This window comes from Thunnus maccoyii, chromosome 6 (genome assembly GCF_910596095.1).
Source record: "Thunnus maccoyii chromosome 6, fThuMac1.1, whole genome shotgun sequence".
Taxonomy (NCBI): Eukaryota; Metazoa; Chordata; class Actinopteri; order Scombriformes; family Scombridae; genus Thunnus; species Thunnus maccoyii.
This window is the reverse complement of record NC_056538.1, coordinates 22,429,275-22,452,498: the sequence shown is the minus strand read 5'-3', so window position 1 is coordinate 22,452,498 and position 23,224 is coordinate 22,429,275. Positions and strand designations below refer to the sequence as shown.

General features: G+C 41.4%; 1 protein-coding gene across 4 annotated transcripts in view; it reads right to left on the bottom strand.

Annotated features, from left to right (window-relative positions):
* Positions 1 to 21,493, bottom strand: part of igsf9ba (immunoglobulin superfamily, member 9Ba) — a 72,025-nt gene extending 50,532 nt beyond the window's left edge. For 3 of the 4 annotated variants that reach the window (XM_042414900.1, XM_042414902.1, XM_042414903.1), the window contains exons 1-2: positions 20,660 to 20,930; positions 2,847 to 3,044 (exon numbers count right to left, since the gene is read on the bottom strand). In XM_042414900.1, the coding sequence (XP_042270834.1) occupies positions 2,847 to 3,044; positions 20,660 to 20,723 (262 nt within the window). In that variant the 5' untranslated portion in view covers positions 20,724 to 20,930. Of the gene's footprint in view, positions 1 to 2,846; positions 3,045 to 20,659; positions 20,931 to 21,369 lie in introns of those variants that run through there. The other variant, XM_042414901.1, reaches the window with a different exon arrangement.
* Positions 21,494 to 23,224: the final 1,731 nt, after the last annotated feature.

Below are 23,224 nucleotides of genomic sequence, written 5' to 3'. Positions count from 1 at the left end.
GACATTGTGCGTCTCCGTCAGTGCCAGTGCCTGCTGGGACTGGTGGCCTCTATGATTCCAGCGGTGCCTCTGGGCTTGCTGATGATGAGAAAATTCCAGCGCTGGATGCAGGCCAGACAGGTGTTCTCCTCTCATCAGAGAGAGGAGAGGAGGCCGGTCACACCATTGTGCCTGAGGGCTCTGCTCCCATGGAGAACACCAGCGCATTTGAGCGAGGGTTCTCTCACATGTTCTAGTTACTGCGGATGCATCCAAATGGGGCTGGCGAGGCCTCTGCAGGAACGTGCATGTGAATGGGACATGGACAGATGAGGAGAGGTCATGGCATATCAGTCTGCTTACAGTATGGGTCTGCTGTTGGGACAGGATGTTTTAGTACGCAGTGACAATACATGCGTAATTGCGCACATTAACAAACAGGGAGGAATGCTCTCTCTTCCCCTCCTCTCCCTGTCTCACAGCCTACTCTCATGGAGCAGCATTCACCTGCTGTCTCTCAGAACGACACACATCTCGGGAATACTGAAAAGAGGAGCAGACCTTCTCTCAAGAGGTTTTCCACTGGCGAGAGAGTGGAGACTGCACCCCGATGTAGTGGAACAGATATGGGGTTGATTCAGCAAAGCCACCGTTGACCTGTTTGCCTAAGGAGAAAACATGCCCTGTCCTATATTCTTCTCGCTACAAGATGGGAGCGTGCCCCTCGGGTTAGATGCACTGGCTCATCAGTGGCCTCGGACACTCCTGTACATGTTTCCTCCGGTGGCGCTGATCCAGGCCACACTGGAACATGCGCGCATAGGTAGATTAACTATGATTCTGATCGCCATGTGATGGCCCACGAAACCATGGTGCCTCCCTGTGCGCAGAGACGTACTGTCGGAGGCCCAGGGCCAGATTTGGCACCTGCATCTCGAAATCTGGGATCTGTGGCCCTGGCCTGTGAAAGGGAGAAACTGACAGCGATGGAGTTGCCTGCCAATGTCACTGACATAATACAGAGTGCCAGAGCAGTGTCCACGCAGGGGTTATATACGCTGAAGTGGCGTTTATTCAATGCTTGGTGTCACGAAAGGAATATTATTCTGTTCCAAAGCTCTGTGGTGGATATTTTGACATTTCTCCAAGAATTATTGGAAAGAAGTCTTTCCTTTTCCACTATTTAAATCTATTTCTCGGCTATCTCTGTGTGCCATGTGGGATTTGACGGAAAATCCTTGGGGACCTTGCTCAGCGATGCACCTTTTGAGCCATTGCAGTCTGGGCATTGATATGCTTTCATATAAGACCACGTTCCTATTGGCCCTCAGTGAAACGCGTGGGAGACATCCATGCTCTGTTCATCCTTCATGTTCACAGTTTGCGCTGGACAGCTCTGAGGTGATACTGCCGCCTAATCCCACATACATCCCTAAAGCACCTACCTTGTCATACAGGGCATATATCTTTTGAGCTCACATCCTTTTCACCGCCCCCATTTGCATCAACCGAGCAACAGTGTCTGCATAATATATGCCCAGTATGTGCGTTGCGCGTGTATGTTGAGCAAATGAGGGACGCACAACTAACCAGCCTGTTGTCTGTTTTGCTAACCCAGTTAAAGGGAAGGCACTTTCCAAGCATCACCTTTCTCATTGGACAGTAGAGGCCATTTTGTGTGTTTATACCTGCAAGCCCTCAAAGATGCGTGAGGGTGCGTGCACAAACACTCCACCAGGGGGATGGCTGCATCTTGGACCCTTTTTAAAGAGATTTCACTAGAGGATGTGTGCTCTGCTGTGAGCTTGGCTTCTCCCCATACAGTCATGAAGTTTTATTGCCTGGATGTGACAGCCCAGGATGTCACTCAGTCTGTGCTCGCAGCAGGAGGGTGATGTAGCTGACGTCATCACGCCTGCTGTATCAGGGCAACTAATTCTATCTGCAGGGGTGTTTTTGGGCATGTTGCTATATCTCCACACTAATGTGTTGTACCGAGTGTACTGACCGAAAGGGAATTGGAGGTTATGCATATAACCAATGTTCCCTGAGGCAGGGAAACGAGGTACAACACAAGGCAGCCCCTCACTGCCTATTGTTTGGCTCGATGATGTGCGGTTTAGATTGAGGACCAGAGACTGTGCAGGGACCTTTGTAGCCCCACGATAAGACGGGACTCCTCCTGCCTTTGACAGTCTCATTGGCCTTGACAGGTGTTTTGAGAAAGGTTCTTTGTTGGTCTTGCGAGGATGCAATCCCCATACTGATGTGTTGTACCTCATTTCCCTCCCTCAGGGAACATTGGTTATATGCATTACCTCCAGATTTTGTTACCTTTTGACAGAGCCAGGCCAACAGGATCCCTGTGTTACAAGTCTTAATGCTAAGGTAAGCTAAGCTGGTGCTGAGAGTAGCATTAGATTTACCATACAGACACGAGAGTGGTATCAAATCAGCATACTTCCCAAAATGTCAAACTACTCCTTTAAACACATGGAAAGTAGCGTATTACAGCTTTAATTATGATTTTATCTGCAAGCCTCCATCTTTCACATATGCTAAAATATAGTTCAAACCTGTGAACATATGAAGCCCTGATGTCCTTCTAATGGTTTGTGGCTACTGTTTATCAGTAAGTACTGTGGGACTCTGTTGTCAATATTGTTTCTGCTGTGGTGTCAATAAGACAAGTCTTCTGGATTTACTGTTCTTGGCAATCAAAAGATCTTGATCTTGATTCATCCCAAGATGTATCCAAATGATTATTATCTAAGTTTTTAACCAAATCTCCTACAGCTCAAATAGATTTTTCACAATGTCTCTGTATTCTTTCTGAGCTGGATTACTCTTCTTTTAGTTCATCTTACCAGTGTACTCTGGATCCACATGAGGAGGGTAGAAGCGGAAGTTGATGAAGAAGGGAATAGGCACTCCAAACTTGAACCACTCCACCACATAGGGAGGCTGCTGGCCATCCAGGGGAGGGGACACGTCACACCCCAGGATCACGCTCTCTCCAGCGCGTGCCGTCACAAACCGGGGCTCCTCTCTCACTCCGTGGGCACCTGAGAGGATGAAGAAGTAGCTTTTACTATAACCAAGGAATCTTAATGTTCATCTGAGCGGCGCTGGAGTCTGACATGCAAGAGAACAAGGTGCATGAAAATTCTTCTGCACAGAAATCCTGCAGACCAAGCAGAAAAATGGAACAAACCTATTGTTAGCTTAAAATACAGTGAATTCTCATGGACTACAATAAGATAGCTGGGACAATACACATGAGTAAACCCTCTCCCTTTTACCAGCTTTCTTCATCCCTGCACAGAATGGCCTATCGTCATCTGTCACCTGCATCTGTTGGTGTGTGTTTCGTGGCTTTGCCATACTGTACTATAAATGAGCTGCCAAGGGGTTCCATTGATCATAGCTGGCTGCTGCTCAGATGAGCTTTACTATGAGCACCACCAGGCCTGGCGTTTAGCCATGAATGTCCAGGCATGCTGCCGAGCGTTGACCTATCAGATGACTGAAAGGTCGGCATACCTGCCTCAGCAGAACGCTCACTCTGGGAATGGATTTTCTCCAGCTGCCACCCCCGCTTTCATTGAACTGGCTGTATCTCCACCGTCAGAGCGAGCATGACTACCCGCCCTCGCCCAGGGGGAAAATCGCTTCAGGGATCAAGAGACATGCTGACGTTTCACTCTAGAGAAACACCACCTGAATAACTTAACACTTTCATTAGCAGTATCATTTGCATTATCAGGGATAATTTTTACAGGAAGAACAAATACTGGGATTTTGAGGCATCATGATCTGTGTTCTCTGTGCCATGTTTCACCACCATCGCTGTTGTGTGAAATGGAAATTTTCTTGTCTAACCTGCGAGCACTTTGAACTTCCAACTTCAACACTTTCAACTATGCACACTGGAATTAAAACCCAAATATTTTCTCCCAGCTCTTCTGACTGAAAAAATAAAGCCTTAACTCCACCCCTAAAGGCCATATGCATCACTTAGTGATTGTGTTTACCAGTTTAATCTGCATTATCCTGTGATAGAGTTAATCCACTTTATTCATTTCAGCCAACACAGATTCTGGACAGAAACAGAGCAGATTAAATCAAATTACACTTTTTAAAGGGGTGATGTGGTCTGCCAGTTAATGGGCCTCAGTCCTGAAATCTGCTTTGTGCCTCTTTAGTAAGTAGGGGGAAAATAGCTATGCTATGCTCACCATGCATGAAAATTTAACAGCTGTAGTAGGTTTTTGATAGACCAGCAGAAGAACACTAGAAGCTACACAATTCTGAATACTAACCTAAAACAGAATTAAAACCCACCAACCAGTGGTAAATTTTACAATTAAAAAAGCTCATAGGGGAGCTGATTGACAAGCTACAGAGGCTGTGTATCAAAGATCGAACAAAATACATTCACCAATTTGGACCATCTAAATAATGTCGGTAATAAAGCAGCATTTTTCATTAAAATTAAACTAAGGGGGAATCAGTGTTTGCTCAAGCACAGTGTAGCGTGTCAAAATGCATAAAGATTGCTAAGACTGAACAGGAGGAGAGTTGATTGTTGCGGAAAGCTTTTGTGGGCATGATGCTGCCGTGCAACCTGTAAAAACTATGACCTTTTAATACGCTTCTGAAGAAACCTGTCCTATCCAGTTATAAGCAAAACAAAATCAGAAATCTCCCAAACTAATCCTTCCAGGCTTTCCAAAAGCCTGAAATTCACACCTGAGCATGCTCCATTGCAGCCTCATTTATAACACCTTTAAAAAAAGATTATATTTAACCCCTTTCAACACCCCATACAGGGCTTGTGCGGAGCCATATGACACAAAACTTTCCTGTTAAATGCTCTTTAGAAAAGTCAACTCAATTTAGATTCTAGATCAGTGGGTGCTGCAGCACTCTGGGGTGCTTTAAAGGAATGGTTTCACATTCTGGGAAAAATGCCTGCTTTCTTATTCAGAGTTAGATGAGAGGATCAATACTACTCTCATGTCTATCTGTTAAAAATTAAACTGCAGCCAGGCAACAGTTCGCTTAGCTTAGCATAAAAACTGAAAACAGGGGGAAACAGCTAGCTTGGTTCTGTGCAAAGGTAACAAAATCCACCTACTAGCACCTTGAAAACTCACTAATTAATGTTGTATCTTGATTGTTGAATCCATACAAACGTTCAGAGGTACTGGCAGACGGATTTTACCTTTGTACATAGCCAGGCTAGCTGTTTCCCTGTTTACAGCCTTAGGGCTAATTTAAGAAATCCAATTTATTTCCTTTTTTTACTGTACATTTACAGAACATTTTAAATAAAATTTCACCACATCAAAGGCAACATTTACATTAACAAATTACATTTCCAAATGTCTCAAAACATAAGAAATTAGATATCAACATCAAAATCCCCATATTAAAATTCTTGAATATGCACTTTTGCTGCAGCTAAGACTAGTGACAACAGCTCACGGTTGCTGGTAGTCATAGTAACACAACCTGCTCTGTGGCATGCAAAGTTTTCCAGGTGGGCAGCGGTCAGAAATAGTGACTGTCTGAGTAAGCAACGGGAAGATTTGTCACAGAAATGCTGATACATCTCAGCCCCCATCTCCAGTCTGAGACAACCAAGTCTGGGACCCACTGTTCTAGGTTTTCTGGAAACACGTGTGTACCTGCGCACGACTGTCGGATAACAAATGATGGTAGAGACTTTGAATGTCTTTAACTTACGGGTCCAGCACTTGCACTCTATAGCTTTGAGAGGAAACAAAGCAGGCTCCCATCCATAATGAAACACACTGAATACATTGTTTGGTTTGAGTAAGTAGAGTCACTTGACATGAAGCACAAGCTCAAACCTTGTGGCACAACAGTGCATGCTGCTGAAATCCATTGTTTTCTCAGCAGACAGTTCAGGTTGCAAAAGCTTAGTGGGTTCAGGTTTCTGGCTGACATTATTTTTGGATCCTGGTGGCGGGGAGAGCACATCTTGGACTGAGAATAGACTTTAAAGGCTTGAGATAATGTATTGCAGGGCTAATAATTATCCAATTCCTTTATGAGATCCTCATGAAGCGACAATCAGCACAGGCTTGGTCACAGCTTTTGCCATTTTCATTTCCTTAATGGAGACACAGTGACCCGCTAGGGGTTTATGGGCTTATTTAGAGGAAAATATTTATGCTCTCAACAACACATAAATGTGACACAGGGGTACAAGCTTTGTCTTCAGCCTGCAATCTTACAAATAAACAGTACTATAGATATTAAAGGGATCAATACAGCCAAGAAATGATGGCAACTCAAGACTGCTTTGGCACTGTACATGTCAACTGGACTCAAGTTGCAGAGTGAAGCTTGAAACTCTCCAAATACAGACAGGCAGAAATCTGTTGAGTAAGATCTGCATAAATCACACAGCTAATAAATCCAGGAGACCAATATGTTTTATGTATCTATCCTCGCCATACAGTGGATTTACTGCTATGATTGTGAATTCCTGAAGGGTAACATTTCACTCAACTGTCAGATAAATCACCTGTACGGAAGGCAGTTCATGTACAAAAGCAAAATACAGGGGGAATAATTCCTCATTGTTTGGCACAGGTTAAACAGGCAGTGCCACGGCGAGTTAGTCAGAATGAGGGCTTTGCTTTTGTTACAGCTTCAATAATTATAATGATCTTTATTTATAGAGCACTTATCAGAGAGGTGTCTCACCGTGATTTAGAAGATAAATAAAAAAAAAAGTATTAGCAAGGCACGAATGTGAATAAGACTATGAACTGATCGGAGCAGCCAAAGAAAAACATTTACTGATACACACAATGTGAAGTAACAAACATCATAAACCAATAAGAGACATCTGTTCGAGGTCAAGCAACAGCTGCCCAGACCAGCACATGAATCATTACGGCAGAACGGCGGGGTCATGTGGGGTTAAATCCACGAGAGATTTCAGCTGGGAGTGTTTTCAAGTGGCAGTGGCTGAAAGTGGCTTTCGCACAAAAAGCACACTACTCTGTACTTTCAGTAATGATCACAGATTTGTACAGTAAATAGTCTCTCAAGGCAATTTTGGGCAATAATCAGGCCGAGCAGAGCCTGGGAAATGTTTTGACAGTAATGAGGTCCAATAACGCACTGTACAATATTGAGAAAAAATATGAAAACTGAGGGGGTTCAATGAGAGACAATTTTAGTTGAGCAGTGCTTGGATTTTCTGGTCTTGGGTGTCTAAACCTCTTTTTCTGACACCAGCACAATATTTCACACACTTAAAACTAAAATCTAACATTTACCTCACTTGGATTCAATTGTGTGTATGAGCGATGGTGACCGTTGCTCACTGCGGTTAGAGACTTTGTAGAGGATATATCAAAGATTTGAAAAGCTGTGTGTGCTTCAAAGTGATGAGGATATGAGTGCCGCTTTACGCTGGACAGAGCTTCTAATGTGGAGGATGTAATGGAATATAGACTGGACGAAGGCTAGAGAGAGAGTCTCAAGGACGTGCAGCCACTGGGCTGGATGGGCCACTGACAGGGCGGTAATTGAATGCCAGCCTGCATGTGCTGAAGGTCACATCAGAGAATGGCTTGCGTGTGTGTGTGTGAGTGTGTGTGAAGAGGTGGTGGTGTTGGGGAATTTTGTATCTGTACATGTATGTGTATCACTGTTAATCTGGGTCTGTAAAATTCAAATATACAGCATTTAAAGTACAACAGAATACAAACTTCCCCTGTCTAGGAAAAGAGTAAATGGCATAAAACTGCACACAACCTGAAATGGATATTACAGATGCACAAACAGCTGGATGACTAGACACCTATTGTCCAATGAAATTTAGGCTGTGACAGCACATTTACACGCTCACTAGTATCCTAGTTTTGATCATATTCAGGATATGACATCTACATGGAATATGGAGAAACCTGGTAATTCATCTCTCTGTATATGTTCCTAATATTATTCAACTGAGGTCCCTGAGGTGTTTCTATGCCACAGTATCCTGGTTTGTACTGGGGTAATCCAGCTAGCTCAGGTTTCTTAAAACCCGGATAAGGGCAGGGACTGCTTTTTGAACAGGATATGATGTTTACAACTAGAGATGGGCATGATTAACTGATGATCGATGATTGATTGTTAAGAATTTTTTCGATCACGTGGAATTAAATCGATTTAACGTTCGTATCAAAGTATGTTATGTATGTATGTGTCTTGAAGTTGCAATGAATTTCACTACGTGCTGCAACCAGCCGGGGGCGCAATTTAAATTCAAGAGGGAAAATGAATACTCAGTTGCCGGCGGGATGCTGTAGAAATTAGACGAAAGTAAACATGAAGAGAGCAAGGCAAAGTTTTGGTGTGGGACCATTTCGGGCTAAAAAAACAACGAAGCTCATTGAAAACATTGCAATGCCGTGTATACCTACAACACAACAACGACCCCAATGATGTACCACTTGAACAACTTACACCCGACACTGGTTAATGAATCCTCCTCCTCCTCTCAACCTACCTTCACCTCAGTGTTAGCACGGAGGAGCTGCGATGCACAGCGGGCAATACCTCTGCATCCCCGCAACGTCGCTCCCTTCGGAGCGGATGTTTTCAGCTGCTAGACTAATAAACTCCTGAGCACGTTGACATGCTCATCTTCCTCAACAAGAATCAGTAGGCTGTAGTAACTTTATTTTCTCGGCTGCGTGCCTTTTGGATTTATTCAAGTTACATTTAGGTAAAAATTGTCAGCACTAAATAATATTATATTTTTTATTTACATATTATCGTTTGATATGATTTATGATTTTTTGGAATTGTCTCTAACAATTGTGTTTACCACGAGCGCCATAGCTTTAGCTTGTTAATTTGCGAGGTTTGGCTCAGAGCTACCTTTACGAGCGCGCCACATATCCTTTTTGTTTTGTTTTCTGTTTAACAGCTTAACTGCCTTGTATAAGAGGACTAGTGTTGGTCTATAATTTCTTCTTGGAATTAAGATTTCATTGAGGAAAAACACGCTTTCTTTAGTATTTTCTGCCGTAGGCATTTTTAATACATATAAAAAAAGATTAATCGATAATTGACCGTTAATTTTCCCGATGATCGATTAAGGAAATTTCTTCAAATGCCCATCCCTATTTACAACTGTGATAATGTGTCAACTTGATCATAACCAGGATACTACTGTACATGTAAATGCACTCAGTGATACACATACAGCTTAAGAAAGCATGTGTGGTTTGTCTGGAGACCCCAGATCTGTGAGCCGGGAGGGTCCCTGGAAGTGAGATGCGTCACTTCTGTTAGCAATCTTTTTTTCTTCTTTATTTTTGACATTTGAAATCATTTCTCTGCTAAAGTGTTTAAGGAGCATTAATGTTCTGGTTTCTGTCAGCTAAAAAAACTAGCTACATAAAGTATGAAAGAAAAATGTTACCGAAAAAATACAACCTGGTTGACGTAACATGAAATGCAGGTGTTGTTGGCCTGCTGGACAAGCTAACATTTATGTTACTGAAGCCCTATAAAACCTATATAACCTAAACCTATCTAATATATGCTCTGGAATAAAACTGAAATGAACTTCTCTTGTGCTGTCAGTGTCAGCATTTGATTTTAGTGAATTATGTGTGCTTTTAAAACATATACATAAATACAGAAATGTTAAACAACAAGCTAATTTTTAACAGCACATTAGCTGACTAATGTTAATGTCAGCATTTTCCACACTTTGCTAATGTTAAAATGCTACTATTAGTAACAAACATCTTTATAAAAGACTGAAGATAAGGTTACATTTCCCCATTAATACTACACTCATGTGGCTTTCTTGGATTTGAATTTCACTTACAGCATATTTTTACACAGAAATACAGTTCTTTTACCCTCTTGTTCTGAGTGAAAGGGTAATAAATAAACCATAAAAGTAGGCCGGTTTGATTTTATACTTTTTGTGGCAGAAAAGGAAGTGATGCCCCTCGTGCCAGAGGACACGATTCTCTTTCTCACAGCATCCTGCAGTGTTTTGCAGGTTACGTGTACTGGGCAGCGTCAAGTTATGAATGTGTGTAAATGTGTGAGTGTGAACAAGAGCACTGCTCTCAGCAAAGAAGAAATAAAAATTTTAAAAAAGAGGGATAGTTGCACTTATGTACTGCACCCACATATTTCAGAGCTCTTACTCAGCAGCGGCAACTTGCTAAGAATTACTCTGATTGTTGGTGAGCATCAGGAATCTGACTCCAGCTCAAAGACTCTTATCATTTCCACTCTTATCGTTCATAGTGACTGATACAATCAACTCTGGTTTCCCTTGTTTCCTCTCCTCTTTCAGTTTCTCTCTTCTACACGTATCAAGCAGGAAACACTAAGACTAAGCCAACTACTCTTCAGCATGCGGGACGTTCAAAACCTGAATTTTCAAGATGTGATCTAACACATTTCGCATGCTTTTTACACAGCAGTTTACACACCAAAAGACTACTACTTTTTCCAGTGCAAGTTAGTATGCTGTCCACTATTACAAAACACACTCAGCAGACGAGACAATGCCTTTATTGTCTACTGCTTTTACTTCTGTACAGGGACAAACCAAAATAGATCTGGGGCTAGCTGCATAAACTTAGTTTAAGACTCGTCTTGGCCTTAGACTGGTCTTAGATTGTCAGGTTAGAGTAGTCTAATTAAAGCTATAATATGTAACTATTCCGCATTAAAAATGTCTAAAAACAACTAGACCTATATCATATATTTTGTTAAGTTGCGTACTTACATTGTCCAAAATGTTTCCAACAATTTTCAAATCCACAGAAATCCATAATTTCAATCAAGGTAACGGTTCATTACATTTGGTCGCCTGTCAATGGCGTCATACCCCCTCTACCAAAGAGTATACGCGCACAAGATGCATACGTCAACATTGTGGTTGTCCAGAAACTGTCATAAATTTACTTTTATTCAGTTTTAGCCACATTTTTATGATACACTTTGTTAGATCTTGGTCGTTTTTAACTATATCTTTTGTCTGGATGAAGGATTTTAGTCATTGGACATCTGGATCTTAAGTTATTAGAGAAACAAGCTGAGCAAATGTTAGCGGGAGCTCAACGGCGTCGGAAAAACACTTTATTCAGTGTTTTAATCACTGGGTCTGTTTGTTTTGGAGAGGAGGAAACTTCTGCAGATAATTCGGCTCTTGGTAAAAACATCCTGAACGATGAACACTGAAGTAATCCTAACCAGAAGAAACTGGTTGTTAAACAATGGAGACAATAACTACTATGATTCCACGCTACTTCACTGCATCATCAAGCTCCATCTTTAGTTACTGTTTTGATTGAGAGATCCCTAGTGGCAGAAATGACAAATTGTGTCTGTTGCATAAATGTTAAGACTGACTTAATTTGAGGTAGGAAAGTTAGCCACTTCCCCCTCCTGCCCTAAGCCTGAGTTTGTCAATTGTTTTTTTCAGCTTTCAGCTTTTTCAGCTTGTACCATATTCTAACAACCGTTGCATCTATGCTGTTTACCTTTTCAGTTATTTTCCCCAATACTTGGTGTCACTTCAGATTTCCGTTAAGTTCATTAAAACTAAAAAAGCAGACACAGATTTTCAGCAAGTGTAAAATGTGTCGATCTTCCGAATCTGACATTTTTTCTCTTCTTTGAAGTGTTTTCTCCCGTAATGCACTGCATGACAGGCTAATCTAATTCAGTCTTACATTCATCACTCATAGGGAAGTAAATTTAAGTGTCTATAGCAAGTCTGACTTAAAAGTTATATTCAAGTCAAAGACTAGGCCTATCTTTATGCAACTGGCCCCTGGTCTCTTCATTATTTAGTCTTCTTTAATGGCAAAGTTCCCCCCTCTGACAAGCAATGCTCAGTCAGGGATGCAATGGATGTGCTGACACCTGCTCAAACACAGACCAAGGAGAGAGAGAGAGAGAGATGTGTGAAATGGGTTTTGCCTGCCAAAGGCACAAAGGGCAAACCAACATTGCTGGGTACTGCACTGCCGGAGGTGCACATTATAGGGCGTCTTTGGCAGAAGCTGTAAGTCACAGAAATTCAGTCATTTTTTTAAAGTCGCTCAAAGCATTTTTTTTTAGATAAGTTATAAACACTTTAGCCAAGATGTTCATATATTACATCTGAGCTGCTCAGACATCCACAGAACAACATTGGCTCCACATATCTTCAAATCAATGTATCCACTTCCATATAATTCCCATTTGCTCGCTCCCTCTCACTTCCTCCTCTGTGAGTCTCTCGTATACACACTCAAGCTGCAGTTAGAAGTGACATGAGTGTGCTCACTGTGGATTCAACACTGATCACTGGAAATAAGTACTTCTTGGGCAAATACATGTATGTGTTTCCTGAAAATAGAGGGAACACATGACATATTCAGGATTCAAAAGTTCCTTCCAGATGCATGAAATGTGTCCTTGATTGAAGGATTGAATACTATACACTATGAATACTATATCAATATGATTTATTATTCATCATGTGGTTTGTTTCAAGTTTCAATATCTTATTATATGGGAAACTTGTTTTAACTCATTAGCATCATTACCATCATTTAAACAATGACTTTTGTTTGCTTTACTTATTGTCTTTTGTAAATTACTCTTGTTAACTTTTTAAGCATGTTGTAACACTTGAATAGCAGTCAAATCATGAGTATTCTGGTCAAATAAAACAAACACTGTAAGATTTATAATAGAAAACAAAAGATTTTCTCCCCAGGTTAAAATCTGTAGTGACAAAAATGTTAAAATATTATAATATAATACTCATGGCTTAATCAATAAAAGTAGATTTGACAATTCTAAATAGGCCTGTACACTCATTATTTCCCAAAATATATACATTTTGCTTTTACGGATCCTACTTATGAAACTGGGATGTCAGTTATGTTTCTTAGAACGTTACGATGGGGGAAAAAATACAGTTTATGCTGTAGTAAGTCCCCAAATCCTGCAGTATTTTGAGTATTTCTATTTATCTGTCTCTAAAGTCCACCTGAACTCCTCACTAAGACATTAACACTATACTACCTCCACCTTTGCAACTGAGAGACAACAGTCATTATTCATACAATCAGAAGTGGTCACTCGTCAGGAAACTGGAAACATACTGTTGGTCATTTTAAATGAACGACCAATGCTGTTGTTTTCTGTTGAGTCTTAAAGGAGTAGTCTGAACCTTGTGAAATCAAAGTTGATTCTCCCTCGTTAGGTAGGAATACACCCTGTGGAGCAGGTACAATGATGTAGAGATGCACCTATCAACATTGACCAACATAATCTTTAATGGGGATGTATCATGGACCTCCCCAGGTCTATATTTTTATTCTGGGGTTCTACTGAAATTTCTTTGCTTAATTTAGAGTTGAAAAAACTCTAAACTTATTTATCTTATACTGGCACTTAAGTTCAGCCTCTGTCTCTTAACAGGCAGTCTTAGCTCCTGTCGCTTTAAGGCCCCCCTCCCGAGGAGCCCACTCTGTTCTGATTGGCCAGCTTCTGGAAGCTGTGCCTCCACAGACTTCTGCCAACTCAGGAGGCAACGTCAACAAGCTATAGTAACAGGATTTCACTTTTTTCCCATTCTTTACTTAAAATGTCAACTTGTCAAATATATTCCTACACTTTTAAGTTTGAATCTGATCTGAAATATGCGAGTGGAGGACAGAAGCAACCCATGGAACAACCTTAGCAATAAAGTCTAAAGAATAGATGGCCATTTGTCAGCATGCGCAAACAATTTGACATCAGTTTGATCAAGGAAATAGAGGTAACATTGCAAATGTAGCATTCAGAACAGGCTGAAACCTTAGATTTTGATGTTCAGGGAGCAATTTTACATTTGTTCACCAAAAGTTTTGGATCTTTGACCATGTTTAACATGGACATCCAACATTATAACAGTGTAAAAATAACAGAAAAAAACCAAGCTATGCCCCCTTTAAGAAGCTAAATTGGTATATTGTTAATCATTTTTCAATTTGGAAATTGGTGCAGAGAAAATATTTTTTGCAGTATGTTACCCCATAAATGCCTAAACATGAGACAAAAAAGTCACACTAATTTACGCCCACATAAAATGTTGTGTATAACTTAAATTACATTATAGTGATCCACAAACTATTGTTTTTTCTCTCAGTTTTAATCAGCGATTAACTTAATTTATCAGTTGACTACCTATTTAATCACAGACCTATACATATTTAATTTTTTCAGCTACCAAATGAGACAGACTATTAGCTGTATAGATCATATAACTGGATTTACTATAATAGAAATATCAACACACTATCATACTGTACTTGTATTATTATACGTGGTGAAAAAATAGCCCTACATGCTTTCAGAGAGATGAGGATCTAGTAGCTGGCAGAGACGTCTATCCAACCAGAACCACATGATCTGTAAAACTGGCTTTCCCAGAATGCTGCAGGCTTTGTTTGCAAGGAGACTCCACTGGGACTGGACTGGCTGCAGGAGGAGAGTGGAGTGGAGAGGAGACGAAAGGATAGGATAGGAGAGGAGAGGAGAAGAGAAGAGAAGAGAGGAGAGGAGAGGAGAGGAGAGGAGAGGAGAGGAGAGGAGAGGGAGGGGGAGGGGGCATCACCAGAAAGAGCTGGCACATGCCCAGTACTGTGAGTCTGCCATCCACAGCTTGAGCACAGGCCCTTTCCTAAGCTCATAAGCTTTACTGTCATTATTGTGAGCGAAAAAGTACAGCAGAGAAAGAAAAAAACGAATAAGAGACATGAAGTTGTTCTGTAGGTTTGTTGGAAAATGACAAACTGGTTGGACCAAATCAGGGGAAGATCATTTCAGAACGGCTTGGCAGGCAAATTAAAGCACCAGTCAAGCAAATATGTGAAATACTTAGCGTTAACCAGCTAATTTCCAAAAATGGGATCGGTGACAGCACAACTTGCATAGTGCTGCTAAAAATGGACAGTAATTAAACAATATTGTGCCCAAGTGATTTCTCTCTTCACATTGGGGAAGTGAGCACAGTTTATTGATGCTCTATGAAAACAGGAGGTTGAGCTGAGTTGGCTGATAGGGTTTTTAATCTAATGATACAGCAGTTAGCTGCATGGCGGCTATTTATGGAAGCAAGAAAGTCCTGGTTCTTGCAGCGCAGGTGAACTAAAGACTGCCAAGTCATATTGTGTGTGTTATCTGTTGGGCCTGTTGAGATAATAATATTGAGATGGTAATCTGTCCAAGATGTTTCCCACCTTTTACCCAATGGGTGCTGAATCAAGGCAATGGACATGAGTGACAGGAAGTTACCTACATTTACTCAAGTATTTCAATTTTATGCAACTTTATACTGCCACTCCACTACATTTATGTATATCTTCATATAAAAATAAAAATATTCTGGCGTAAACAAAAAAAACCCAAAAAAATTCACAGGATTTTGATCAGTCAGGATGTTATGTGTTCATATCATATGGACAACATAAGTTAAACATCACAGATTCATATGAAGCTGTAATAGCTGAAAAAACAAGAAATACAAAGTTGCAACAGGTCTAATCCATAACCACATCAATCCAGAGATGATACAACTGTCCTCTTCAAATATCGTTTTTTCCTCTATTCATTTATGACCTTGATTGCTTTTACTGACCTCACCTCTGCAACCCCATGTGGCATTGTATCATCTAGTGCCCATCATTGAACAATGAAATACTACCAGGGCTTGCAAGAGACCTCAGAGGTCAAGAGGGCCTTAGTTCTTATAGATGGATTGTCAACTATTATTCAATGACTGAATCATATTTTTTTTAAAAAGGGAATTCAACCAAAACAGACATTGTCCCTTACAAAGAGACAGATTTCCATTCTTTTGTTGTGGTTTTATGAGGTTTGGATTCTGATTTCTAACTGACACTGAAAAGCAGTCATAACAGTAGAGGAAAAATAGACAATCATGCCCCTTACCAATATCATTAAGACTTTTAAATCCACAGCAGACAAATTAAAACACTGCTGTCAAAACATTTTCTGAAATATGTCACAGCACGCAGCCTCACACAATGTCCCAGACAGTTCCGGCATCCAGACAAAAACTGAAGACAGCCCAATCTATCTGAGCCACAATCTACAGCTGGACCCTCGAGAAGGTAGGAGGGCTTTCAGACTCTGCCTCAGCACTTCTGGGAGGCCTCAGATATGTGAGTGACAGTTGTGACACCTTCACAAAATACTGTCTGCATCTATATCTTTTTCTTTGAAGAAGCATGCCTTCAGAAGACACCCAGTGACAAGAACAAGTATGGCACGCCAAGGTTCCCGAGTGAGCTCCGGATCCTGTGAAACATCAAGGAGCGTGCTCACAAGAAGGGAATTACAGATGAATAGGCTACCATCTGGCCAAAAGCCAGCTCAACAAATGCTTAAAAAACACCAAGTCCCAGCACAGGACCTGAGAGGAAAGTCAGTCTGCCATCAGTGACTCAGAGTGAGAATAGTCCTTCAAATTCACCACTCCCCGACACTTGCCAATGACATTTAATTACTTCTATATCGCCATCAGCGTCACCTTGATTGGTTGCCAAGTCACCGTTGACTTTGCTGAACTAACCTAGAGTCTCCCTGACCATATGCTGCCTCCCCAATGGGCACTTGGCACAAGAAAACTTCTTTGACCGTCCATTTACTGTGACTGACTGCTCATACCTGAGCTATTTTGTGTAGATCACTGATTGATGTACTTAACTGGTTGCTTTGTGGACAGAGTCTAATGAGATAAACATCTGAAGATAATGGTCTAATTTTCTTAAGAGTTTTTGTAATTAGTCTTATTTTTCTGATGAGAATGTGGTCACTTAAGTTTTATTAATTACTATTTCAGAACACTGTGGCTTTTGAAACTGGTTATTTGTTTAATTTAATTAATTATCCCTTCATAAGGCTGTAACTTGTTTCCATCCTTTAAGTTTAATTCATTCTTTAATTAAGAAGTTAATCCACAGCTCACTGCAAAGCTCAACACCTCCAGCACTCGCCAAGAATGACAAATGGCAAATACATGAGACTGTTGACAACGTGCAGGTGAACAAGGCTGTATTCAAATTTAGACAAGTTACCATTAGAGTCACAATTTAGACAAGCTACTGGGCATTAATGCCAGAGGCTGTGTTGGGGGGGGGGGTAATAGATTCATGAGTTTGAAGGCTTATCAGATACCAAAACAGTAACAAGTTGTTCACATTACAAAGTTATGTGGCATTTTAACTTGCGCATATTTGCTTGGTCAATGCCGCACCTCACCAGATGACACTGCATTGTGCTGCAGCAAGAGTTGAGCTAAATGTTAAGCATGCATTTTTCTTTGTTTCTTTTTTTCCCCCAAACTCTGCATCATCACCTCCTCAGTCTTCTGGGGACGACTGTCTGAACATAGTCTTAGGCTGACTCTGTGCACACTTTAGTAACTGCAGGCATTTCTTTTGGTTGTAAGTCCGACATGTTGTCTTGCCTGCAACAAAAAGGCTGAATAGCTGGATGGACAAGTTTGTCCTGAGGCTTAACCAGAATATTCAGCCATTCACACATTAAAGATGGACAAGGTTATCTGAACAACGACTCAGGCCCTCAATCCTAATGTAAACCCTCAATCCTAATGTAAACCTTCAAACACATTGGTGCTATCCCACTTTTGGTTAGACACAGTCACTGATTTATTCCTGCTTCACGAACAAACAACACTGTGTCTTGAAAAATCCTGACTCCCTCGGCTCTTCTGTCAGGTCTTTATTCACTGACTTCACCTTCCACTTTTAACACCATCCTGCCAGCCACCTCACAAAAAATATAATCCCAGCTAAACTTGACCCATTTACTGCATTGGCAGCTTTTAGTTTTTCTTACAGATCTGAGACACCTCATGTCAGACAGTTTCTATAAACACAACTCTATAGGGACACAGAGCTGCAACAAATGATTATGTTCAGTAGCAATTTTTCTCTCTTTGATAAGTCTATAATACTGTATATTCATCACAGATTATAGTACAGGAGCCAAATTCAGTCTCTTACAATGGCGTTTTTCCCAGATTCACACAACAGCAAACCCAAAAGTATTTACTTCACAGTGACACTAAACATAGAGGGGAAATCTTCTTTCAATATTCCCATTCATTTTCTGTTAATTGTCTGAAGGATTCATCAGCTATATATTATGTGCTTTTGCATTCTTATGTTCCGTTTACATCATACAGCCTCAGATTTTCAAACTACCCATGTTTGCAGATGACACCGTCTTCATGGCCACCATGCCGTAAATAGCACATCCATGTATGGAAAGAACATGTCTCACATCGCATCAGGTTGTGCAACCAACAAAACTCACATGTTGAAGTGAGAACTGACTTCCAGTGGAGCCTGAGTGATCACCTCTTCTACACTAACTATCCAGAGCATCTTGCAAAGTCTCACTGCAATACAACATTCAGTTCATCTTTGATTTGTGTTTTACTAATTATTTTTACAGTTTAAGCACAGCTGTGTGATACCATAGCATGATATTTTAATGAGCGGTTCAGTAAAAGTCCATTAAAGATAAGCACATCAACTCTTCTCCTGAAAATACCTGATGCCCAGGATATAGTATTATCTGATGGTGTTTGCCATTTTTCTAGGAAATTACATTTATGTCTTACTTAAGGCTTTCTTTGTAGTAAAATTATTATTCTGCACCCCCACATTGAAGGCACGATTATAAAATAATGATTATTGTATAACTCACATAATAATATTGTTTGTTTGTATATGTTGTTAATATGATTCTCTGAAAATATTCCAAGAAAAAATATTTTACATTAATTGTGGCAGGAATTTTAAGCAATTTTGAAATGTAATTCTCCACAGGCAAATAAAGCTATTCTTAATCTAGTTTTTCTGTTTTCTCATTGGCTCTTTGCTGATGTCTAACATTAAGCAAAGTGCATATTTTCAACCACATTTTGATTAATGTTCACTGGTACCTAGAAATCTGACCTGCAGCTCCCATGCATGAATTCAATCACATTATCCTCCAAGTCTGACCCCGCAAAATCCCAGAAAAAGAAATCAAACATTCATTAATATAGTATTTTCTAATTGCTAGATCATGGTCAGGTGTGGACCACCATTTTGTTCGCATGATATCCAATCCAACAAGATAGGGCAGATGCTGAAACCGCTGACTTGCATGGCACTTCGCATCACAAAGCAGGTGTATAAAAATGTCAACTTTTTTTTTTTTACTTACGTACATCCTCAGAAAGCAGTCTTTCGATGGATTATGCTGCAATAAATGCACATGACTTTCAAGGCATTCATAGCATTAAAACTGCATGAATATTGCCTAAACTCTGAAAACAGGCTTCAAGTGTTGTCCTTAACAGTAGGAAAAAGTTGATGAATATAAGATTGGGTTCAGAAAATACATTCTGGGACACTGTAATATAGGAAGTAGACCAACTCAAATTCATCATTACTAATAGGTTGTGATTTGCGACTCTCCGGTGCGGCCTGTAGGCTTGCCCAAAAGCACATCACTTTCAATGCAGTTCCCACAGCAGACAGCACCTTTGAATCAATATTATTAACCCACATATGCTTTTATAAAATGGAGACTTTTAATGACAATGACACCCATGAGAGGTTATCTGTTCCTAAATCAAATGTGTTTCACTGCATTACAGGAAGTTTTCACACTGTACTCAGCTTGGACCTGGCTGGCATCATATGAGGAGCCAGACCTGTGAGCAGACCAGTTTTGACTGGGTATGAGGGGTCATTGGGATCAGTTACCAGGCGACAGCTTGGCACATGTCTCCCTCGTCTGGACATGAATGGGAAAGCAAGGTTAAGTAAGTACATGGGTCAGAAAAAAAATATGAACAAAAGGGATATTATGCAGTTTGTTGCTCCAGGAATGACTAGTTTATGAAGGATCAGCACAAGGCGAGCCTTGCAGCCTGTATGTGCTCCGTGCATCAAACACAGCCACTGTGACCCTATGCATGTGAAATTCAGCATATGATTCCCATGCATGCAGCAGTGGGCTCTATCAAATTGAAGAGTGCATTTTATCTGACACGTGATGCATTATTTAGTTACTTTTCCATCTTGAGGGATCAGACGGTCACACCCCTCTCTGGAGAACTCAAATGGGACTGCTTGCTATGATACAATGCACACATTTCCCCCTCAGCCAGCGGTAACGTTATGTCCAATTTGCTCGCCGTTTTATCACACAAATGGGCCTTACAGATAGCACAATACAGGCCTAACCCACAGCCATATCAATCAACCTATCTTTGCCATGGCCAATCATTCTAGGGTTTCTATAAGTGGCACGTGAATTATCCCAGATGATCTCAGATAAGAACGCATGTGAGCCAGGCCATTTCAAGACAATTGTTTCCCTGATACGAATTAACCAGGGCTGAACTTTCACGTGACATATGCAGCCATTTGTTAGAATGAAATAGCCCCACAGTTCATATGACCTAACATACCCAAAAAAAAATGTCATGCGATCACAAAAAAAGCAGCACAGAGCGCACACGAAGACACCAGAAATCATTTGCTATGTGCGGCACAACATATATTGCACTTCAACTCACCTTGAGCGGCCGTTCCTCTGGTGCTGAATACACTTGCTATCAGAGTGGCCACATACCAAATCATAGTACTATTGCCGACCAGCTATTACCACGCAAAGTGCCCCGTTCAACCAATCTCTCATATTCGACCTTGCACCTCACGGTCTCTTAGCAAAACCCCCTTTTCATATCCTATTTTCTTTCCTCGTGGCGTTTCCCTTCATCCCTTCCCTCCCCCGTCCTTCCATCCGCATCCTCTCCCGAAGAGACAGAGCACCTGCACCGCCGCGTTTGTAGTAGACGGAGCCGTTTTACGAGCGCATAGTGAAACCAAGTGTGAGAATGCAGCCACAGGTCCGCCTCTTCTGTCATTGGATTGGTTGCTGATTGAGGCTTTGGGGCGTGTATTGGTTCTCCGTACGCCCCGCACCCGAATGACAGGAGAGCGGCCGTGCGCCGATTCAAGGTGAGTTGGAGCGTGCCGTAGTAGTGGAACCGCAGTATCATGCGCATTGACAAGAGAGCCGTGTCCACATCTTTAAATACCTTTCCTAAACTGGCCCCACGTGCACCATCACCGCCCATCATCCATTCACCCACACGGGCTTTTTGCACAATTCATCATATCAATATTGGCACCGTCTGTTTATGCCGCAGGTGCATATGCGATGAAAAAAGGGGGGGAAAGCTGCATGGTGGATGTGTGTGCGTGTGACTCATCTGTCGCTCACCCATAGCCCTCGGCTGTTGTCATGTCGCTGTCACCGACATATAAACGCTCTTTTTTGGCCCCGTTACCGCACCGTGTCTGGCTTTCTGTGATGGGTGTGGCGACAGATCGCTACAATACCGTTCGCCCTGTTTTTTCCTCGACGGCCGCGAGCGCGAGGATGCAGCTCCATCGCGCTGCCCACTGCGCACACATGGTTACCACTGATAAGCCCCCCTTCCCTTTCCTTCCCTTCCCCTCCACCTCAGATACACTCTCCCTGTTTCTAAATGCATGACCACAGAGGAATCATAACGCCTGCTCGCCTCTGGCTGCTCGACATCAGCTCACATCTCACCCAAATAACACCGCTTACACCGGCCGCTGAGTGTTACTGGCAGATGTAGGCTACTGGAGGTGATCTGTCATTTGGGAGGAATTTAGTGTGGATCATATTCTGAAAATCTTGGCATTTTTGTAGAGTGTGTCACATTTTTGTCTCGGCGTTTATGTCTGTCTGTCTGTCTGTCTGTCTCCCCCCTCCCATCTTTTTATATCATATTTTTATGACATATTTCGGTCTAAATAGTCCCCATTCTTAGCCCTTTTTAATCTTGCACTGATATCCTGCTGAGTAAATTTTTTATCACTGTTTGCAATCCAGCCTTGGCACAGTTTTGACTGTAATTTAATGTTTCCTTTCTTACTGGACTTGAATAGTCCGGTCCTGCAGCCCTTGAGCCTACAACCATGCAGCATAGTGTGTTTAAACCTTAACCACTGGCTGTTGTGCTCACGTGTGAGCTTATTAAGGCATCAGATCAGGCCTCTGCATGTTAAATGCAAATGAAAGGGGAAAAAAAGCATGAACCACCAGCCTCCAGAATAGCTTTAAGTCTGTGGAGCTCTACTAGAGGGATGAGCAGCAGTCTTCCCATTTTTTTGTTTTGATGGAGGGCATTGTCTAGTATGTAGATCCAAAATTTCCCTAAAATGTTTAGTTGGGTTAAGATGATTGTAAAGGTCATCACATTTTATTCACATCATTTTTAGATTCTTCAAACGGTTCAGTAAACCCTCATGTCCTGTATGAAAGTATCTGCATTCATTATGTTTCTCCACTCAAATATTGAGTTTTTTTATTCTACTTTAATTTGTCTGTCTCTACGTTAGTGTTCCTTAAAAAACCTGGGGGTCATGAGGTCCCTACGGATGTTGTTGGATGTTTCTGGATAGTTTTACAACTTTAGGCCTCTAAAAAACTGTTCAGTTTAATCAATATGCTCACAGCTTACAGACATGCAACCTGTGATGAGCGAGTGAGAGAAATTATTTGAAAGATATGAAAGATGTGGAGGTTAAACAAAAAAAACAACAAAAAAAGAAAGATGTGGATGTATAACTGGATGATGCTACTCAGTCATCTGAGCTCCTCCCTCACAGCTGGACACAACATGCCGCATACACACAGCACATGATTCAGTGTGAGCAGGTACAGATGGGATATCAAGTGTTGGAGGCTAAAGAAAACTTGGGCATAAAAACCTCCCGTAAGTTTTGTAAGATACCAGCATGACTACTGCCGGAGAGAAAGCTCTCTGCAGAAGGCATACTCGCACAACTGAGGCTATGAGTCATAAGTTATGAATCGTAATTATCAATAGCTGTGCAGCAGGGAGTTCTTGTTTAGTAGCGCAGCTGTTTGACCAAACAGCAGAAACGGATTTCACGTTTTAAACTCTTCTCTTCAGAGAGGGCCGCACAGAGGAATTGTTATCTTCAGTGGCCAAGCTATTTTGAAGGTGGAGCATCCGTCAGACTCACAGATTCTCACAATTACTGTCAGGGGAGGTGTGTAATAGTGTGCAGTGACCTCT